The sequence below is a fragment of the Cicer arietinum genome, chromosome 7, assembly GCF_000331145.2.
Source record: "Cicer arietinum cultivar CDC Frontier isolate Library 1 chromosome 7, Cicar.CDCFrontier_v2.0, whole genome shotgun sequence".
In the NCBI taxonomy this organism is placed as follows: Eukaryota; Viridiplantae; Streptophyta; class Magnoliopsida; order Fabales; family Fabaceae; genus Cicer; species Cicer arietinum.
In genome coordinates, this window is record NC_021166.2 from 60,516,243 (window position 1) to 60,523,950 (window position 7,708).

The window sequence follows — 7,708 nt, forward strand, 5'->3', positions numbered from 1 at the left end:
CATTATATCAGTTACTAAAATGTCTTTATTGTAGTAGAAATTAGGTAAAAAAATTAAGTAATAGTAGTTGTGTTATAAATAAAAAAATAAATAAATTTAAGACAGATGGAACTACCTACATACATGATACATGTGTGTGTATGATGATTGATTGATACGGGAAAAATATAAATACTTAAAATAATTCGTTTAGAGTACGTATTGTCTAAGAGGGCGTGTAACAAGTCCCAAGAAGAATGTGTGTTTCTGAATTTTGTCACACTTCATACATGTTGAAGTTGGTAGTATCCGTAAACGGCGAAGACCGAAACGGAAACGGGACTTGATATAATAATTTTTTTTATAAAAAAGGAACAAGTGTGAAACAGAGTCAGCTTTATCACTCTCTTTTCATTAATAATCAAATCAAATTAAACAAACACCACACACACTCTCTCTCTTCCTTTTCTTCTTCTTCATCTTCTTCCTCTCTCATTCTCATTCTCTCTCTCTGATGTGAGGATTGCAGTGAGGAAATGGATTGAGAACTCTCTCTCTTTCTCTCTCTCTGTTTAATACTTTCTTTTGGATCAATCAGGTAACTCTTCTTTTCTCTCTTCATTTATTATTCATTTTTGTTTTATTTTCTCTCTCACTTTGTTTTGTTGTTGTCGGTTTAGATCGGCTTTGTTTGCTTGTGTTGACCTAGATTATGCTTTTAACCTATATTTCTTACACATTGCTCTCCAAATCTACTCTTCTAATTGCACTTCTTAGATTTTTATTTTATTTTAGTTTAGTTCTTTTGTTATTTTCTTAAAATTCACTACTGTGATTTTTCAATTTTTAGCTGTTTACTCTTGTAGTTTTCTTTTTCAGTTGCTTTTAATTGATGAGTACAAATATTCTACCGATTTTGCCCCTCTTTCTTTTTTTAGGGTTTTTGGATCTAGACATATTCTTTGGTAAATATTTTAGCATTTTAGTTCCTTTTTGAAATATGAAGATCTATGAGGAGACAACTCAGTAGTAACAGTTTTACCTTGTAATTTCAAGGTACATAGTTCAAATCTACTCGGAAATAGTTTTAAAATAAACATAAATGTTAGTTTAATAGATAATAATTTTTAAACATGAAATATTTTTTTTAGTATTTGAGGATTTGGTTAGTGAAGCTGGTTGAACTACTGATATTAATGTTTTCATGATTTAGCTGGAGCTTTTGGTTTCACTATTGCTAGCTTCTCCCATTTTTATCCATAAAGAGTTGTATGTGAGGGATAGTGTATTAGAATTAGATGGTTCCTTTGGTATTATTGCATCAACATTATTGTGTTCTCATAAATTCAAGCTAGCTTTATAGACGCTGTTCATGTTTGTGATTGTACAATTTATTTTTAATGTTAAATATGCAAACAAACTTTAAGATATGATTGTTTTTGGTGCATTAGTATTTGATACTTCCTTGATTATTGATTTCTTGGTTTTAAAATAAAATAAGTGGAAATTTTCACTTTCTTTAAGTACTTGGTGGTTGTTTTCTTTTATTTTAGTTTGTACTAGTAATTAGGATGCTTTATTGATAATTAGTAACTCACCTTTGGTAATGAGTGAAAAGAGACACAGAGGATGTGTATAATTTGAGAAATTGACAAAGAAATATTTATGCCATTTGAAGTTAGAAAACTGGCAAACTGAGTAATTCAGAATGCCATTGTGAGATGAAGAAACTTATTTTTATGATATTATACCGTGACAGAAGAACAGAACAAGTCTTGTACATAAACCTAGTTCTCAACTTCAAAATAGGAAGGTATTACATATGGAACACCGACACAAACACGGACATGACAGTAACAATTTGATAGAGATAATAATTTGAAATATATTGTATCAGTGCAGTGTATACTATTAACAATGGTTCATGCCTTCTTAAACTGAAATTAAGTATTGTTTCAATGTTTTATCTTTTTCAGCTTCTTAGAAATGGAAGAAACAAATTCAGCTGCCACACTGATAGGTTCTACGTCTTCGAAGATACAACAGCTGCAAAAGGCTTTTGCTGAACTCGAAAGTTATCGAGCTGTTACTCTGAACTTGAAATGGAAAGAACTGGAGGAACATTTTCACGGGCTTGAGAAATCCTTGAAGAGGCGCTTTCATGAACTGGAAGATCAAGAAAAAGTGTTTGAAAACAAAACAAGGAAAGCTCGTGAAATGTTGAAGAAGCAGGAAGCGGCTATTTTTGCCAAGGAGCAAGCCACATTGCAAAGGCTTCAAGAGAAAAGAGATGCAGCTGTATTCGCCATTGTAAATGCTCGAGAAAAGCACAGGAAGGTTTCACAAAAAGATTTGGACGGTACATCAAGTGTGGAGGAAAAACCAGTGGATGCTGTTTCTAATGTGACGGAAGGTTTTGGTCGCGTCGAAGATGCAAAACTTTCTCCTGAAAATGGAAATGTGGAATTGATCTCTTATCCAGAATTGATAAAACTTTGTGAAGAGATGGATGCGCCCGGACTTCACAAATTCATATCTGATAACCGTAAAAACCTTTCTGCTATAAAGGAGGAAATACCACATGCATTAAGAGCTTCTCCTAATGCTGCATGTTTAGTCTTAGATTCTTTGGAAGGATTTTACTGCATGGAAGTGTCGAGTCAGGATATTAAGAAGGATGCTAACTTATTGGGTCTTCGCCGCACCTGTATCATGCTGATGGAATGTCTGAGTGATTTCCTGACGAATTCAGACCGCGTTTCTATTTTAATTTCAAAAGATATCAAGGATAGGGCAAAGGCAGTTGCTGAAGAATGGAAACCTAAACTCGATGCTCTTGACATGGATGCTAGTAATGGGAATTCCTTGGAGGCTCATGCATTTTTACAACTTCTAGCAAGTTTTGATATTGCTTCTGGTTTTGATGAGGAGGAGTTGTCCAGGCTTATTCCAATGGTATCTCGACGTCGCCAAATTGCTGATTTATGCCGTTGCCTTGGATTATCAGAGAAGATGCCAGGTATGTATTTATTCACTTATAGTATTCCATTTCGATCTTAACCTTATGAGAATTATATAACATTTTGGGCGATATTAATAGTCTTCTCTCTGTGATTAATATGATTTATTGTTAAAGTACCTTCTAAGGGTTGCCATAACTTGTTATATCTATTAACAATTTTTTTCCAAGCTCGAAAGAATTCGAATAATTATTTTGGATATGCTTTGTTTTTTATTTTGAATATGCAGGTGTAATTGAGGTTTTGGTGAACAGTGGGCGGCAAATTGACGCCGTTAACTTGGCTTTCGCATTTGATCTGACAAAACAGTTTTCTCCTGTTTCCTTATTGAAGTCTTATTTGAAGGATGCTAGAAATTCTTGCTCACCCGTCAAAAGTGGTAACTCATCCCCCACTTCACAGGTTCGTGGTCGAGTCTCTGCTATATTGAGTAATGAGTAATAATTCCCTCCATCGTTTTTTTTAATGATTTGAAGTAGTGATCTAAAATATTGCTGAGTTTCTCCTCATTATCCACTTCTATCAGGTCCTTCATTGCATGATTCAAGATACACTGAAATTTTCTGTCTGATTCTTGATTCGTTTATTTTTCAGTAATATATTATTTTTCTGCTTTCTTAATATTCATAGTGACATCTTGTATCAGAATGAAGTTAATGAGCGAGAGCTGATTGCTCATAAGGCAGTAATCAAGTGCATTGAAGAACATAAACTTGACGAGCAGTATCCTCTAGATCCTCTCGTGAAACGAGTTGGTCAGCTAGAGAAGGCCAAAGCTGACAAAAAGAGAGAGACTGAAGCGACAAAGCCTCAACCGAAGAGACCTCGAGCTAATGGTGTGGGATATGGTCCTCGAGTCACTAACATATCTTCTGACAAAACTTCCTATGCTAGAGTTGCTGACAGGTACCCGCCACAATATGTGTATGACCGACCTTACATGTACCCTGGACCGACCGAAAATCATTGCCCACCTCTCCTAGGCACTGCTCATTATAACTTCTCTCATAATCATGGAAACTACTTTGGAAATGGATATCAGTACCAAGCTACATATCTTCACTAGTTAGCTGAGATATGTGAGCAGGAGATTATGATCCTTTTGTTTAATATATCTCTAGTCTTAACCTTTTAAGATGTTGTATGTTGTACTTTTTTCAATGTAGTCTTTAAGAATTACCTAAAGAACATGTTAATGTTTTAACTTTTGTACTAGAATATATTCTGATCCTCTAATGTATGAATTCTGTTATCAGTTTCTGTATAAACTCACGTTGCTGTTGTCTTTGTAGTATGTTTTGCTTTTCTCAGATATGAGCCTTTGTTTTTTATTTATGTAATTTATTTATTATACTATCATGATCTTTGCAACCAAAATTGATTGAATTAGTCCACATCTCTTTGTTGGATAATTTTGGTTGATTTAATTTTTTATTATACATGCAAAAATATCATTACTTTCTGTGAAGATGGAATGCCTTGTTTTATTTTTTCAAAAACTTGCTTAATTAAGAGTTTATTAAATAAATAAATGCTTTTATCACATAAGACTTTGTATAGAATTTATTATTATTTCTATCATAGAGATAATGAGAGTAAATTCAGAATAGACTTTGTATAAGTTGTTGCAGGTGGGTGAAAATGATTTTGAATAAATTTTATTATCAGCATATCATAAATTGTTTCTAAAGTTTATTTATAAACATTTGCTCAAGAATTTATTTTATTATCAGCATATCATAAATTGTTTCTAAAGTTTATTTATAAACATTTGCTCAAGAATTTATTTTATTATCAGCATATCATAAATTGTTTCTAAAGTTTATTTATAAACATTTGCTCAAGAATTTATTTTATTATCAGCATATCATAAATTGTTTCTAAAGTTTATTTATAAACATTTGCTCAAGAATTTATTTAACAAGACAAACTTTAGTAGGATTTTCCAAGTGTCAGGATAACTTTTAATTTTCAAACAACAAAAATTGACTTTGCTCGTACCAGATCAAAACAAACATTTAATTTAAAGCTCATTAAGGGAAATTTGTAGAATCTCTCATGTAATCCAAATGATCACCCCCTCCCTAAGATGAGAAGAAAATATTATTGGTGGTCCATCTATGAAGTCTTGTTGCTATTGCTACAAGGTGTAGCTTTTTTGGAATAGGGTCAGAACTTAACTACTAACATATTTTTTTGCTGAAAATATTTATGTCATAATTTTAGAATGAGAAGATGATGTCAATATACTAAATCGAACCTACAACATGTCAGATTAAATAAGTGTCTTTTTAGTACTAGAGTTAGTTAACTACTAATATTAACATTTGTTTATAAAAAATATATATATTCAAGTAATCCATATGTAAAAAAAAAAATCACACAATGCATATGACTAATTACCAATTTTTTGAATCATAATTATTAATTACTAATTAAATAATACAAAATACTCATGTTAACTATATTACTGAAATATGCTACTATATATTTACATATTCCTATGTTAACTAATTTATCTAAAATCTATAAATACAATATCCGTCTATATTCTGCACAAACAATACACTTAGGTACCTCACTCTATGATGTTCTTTTTCTTGAAAATACTTCACTGTATGATCTAGCCATAGTTGAAGCTTGGTTAATTTAAAAAATAAAAATAAAAATTATGGGTGGACAACGAATTTTTTGGATTTATGAAAAAAAAAATTTAAAATAACTCAACTTTTGAATTTTCTAAAAATTAAAATAGTAAAATGCGATTTTATTTTTTATTTTTTATTTTAGTTTAAATGTGTGGCAAAGGGTTAGCTAGGATGTAGGGTAGAATAGTGTTTATCTGAGTATTCTACCCTATACCTCCAGACTTAAACCTGTCACTCATTCGATTAACGTAAAAAATATAATTGTATTTTTTTAAAATCTTTAATTTTTTTTATTACTTATTTTTTCACCTCATCTTTCGAAACTTTAAAAAATTAATCATAACTTTTAAATATTTTCAAATTTTAAAAATAAAAAAAGTAAGTGCATTCGAATTTTTCATACATTCGAAATAAATTTTTTCAAGTTTCAAAAGTTATGATAAACATTTTAAAGTTTCGAAAGAGGAAGTGAAAAAAATAAGTGATAAAAAAAATTAAAAGTTTTATAAAATAATAAAATTGTATTTTCAAGTTGATGGACGGCAGATTTAGACGTGGGTTGCATGTTAGAATACTCGTTTATCTTGTGGCTTTTGTACCAGGCACCCCCCCAATTTGACCTGCCACCCCCCAGTATTTTTTAAAGACTAAAATACCCCTTTGTAAAACAGTATAATATTATTTTAAAAATTACCATTCAGATTTCACACCCCACCACCTTCGAAAATTTAGAAAAAAAATGTTGGATTCGAAAGTTTAAAATTTTCGAAATGAATTTTAGTAAGTTACTCGAAACTTTTGCTATTTTAAAACCTTCGAAATGCAGTTTATTTCAAAAAAGACAAATTTTCAAAACTTTGGATAAATGCCAAATTTTCGAAATAGACAGTATTCGAAATTTTGCTTGCATTTGAAAGTTTCGAAATAGAGTTATGCTTCGAAAATTTGGCTTTTGATGAAACTTTTGAAATGTAGTTTCGAAACTTACAAATCTTCGAAATGCATTTTGTTCTTCGAAAGTTTGCATTTTCACCAAAGTTTCGAAATGTATGTAAGTTTCGAACTTTTCATTAAGTTAAAGTTTCGAAATGTATTTTATTATTTTTTTAAATTCAATATTTATGTTAGAAATTATTTTTAATTTTTTTTTAAATTAAATATTTAAAATATTATATTTAATTAAATTTGTTACTAATTTTGAAATTAGGTATGAGTAGAGTTGATGTTTCTGCTTCAAAAAATGTTATAGATTCTACAGAAAAATTCACCACTGATCAGGTATTATTATTACTACTGATGATTCATCACCGATTAAATTTTTATTATAGCGATATAGTTAATGTTTTATTTGAAACGTATTTTGTAGGTATTTTCTTCTCGAGAAGCTGTATTTGAATGGGCAAAAACCATTGGAAGACAAAATTGAATTTTAATTGTTACCATTCGATCAGATAAAGCAAACGGAATTAGGGGAAGAAAAGACAAATTGATTTTGGGATGCGAAAGAGGTGGAAGATATAAATCAGAATCAAAAAAATCAGTAACTTGCTCTCATAAGGAAAACTGTCCATTTACTCTCAGATGTGTACCATTAAGTGGCGGTGAAGGATGGAAAATTAGTGTTCGTTGTGGGACACACAATCATGAATTACTTGATACTGTAACCGGTCATTCCTATTTGGGGCGTTTAAACGAAGAAGAGAGGAAATTTGTCAATGATATGACAAAGTATAAGCTTGCACCCAGATTCATTCTAAATGCTTTGAAAGTGAGAAATGAAACCAATGTCACTATTCCCAGTCAAATATATAAAGCAAGGAGTACTTATCGATCATCATTGAGAGGTCCGTACACAGAAATGCAGCATCTGTTGAAGTTAATACAACAAGAAAATTATGTGCATTGGACAAGAAGACGGGAAAATTCTAATATTTTGAGAGATAAATAACCTTAAACAAATTAAATAAACAACAAATTAAATAAAGTTAATTAAATAACCTTAAACAAATATTTGAATAAATAAATTTAAATAAATTTAACTAAACAATTAATTAAATAAAC

At 30.6% G+C, this 7,708-nt stretch overlaps 1 protein-coding gene across 1 annotated transcript; it reads left to right on the forward strand.

Annotated features, from left to right (window-relative positions):
* The first annotated feature begins 240 nt into the window (after window positions 1-240).
* On the forward strand, window positions 241-4,311 carry LOC101499213 (FRIGIDA-like protein 3). Its single transcript, XM_004510132.4, has 4 exons — window positions 241-577; window positions 1,956-2,998; window positions 3,229-3,401; window positions 3,646-4,311. Exons 2-4 carry the CDS (start codon window positions 1,966-1,968, stop codon window positions 4,063-4,065), a joined length of 1,626 nt encoding a protein of 541 aa, XP_004510189.1. The 5' UTR covers window positions 241-577; window positions 1,956-1,965; the 3' UTR covers window positions 4,066-4,311.
* The last annotated feature ends 3,397 nt before the right edge of the window (window positions 4,312-7,708 follow it).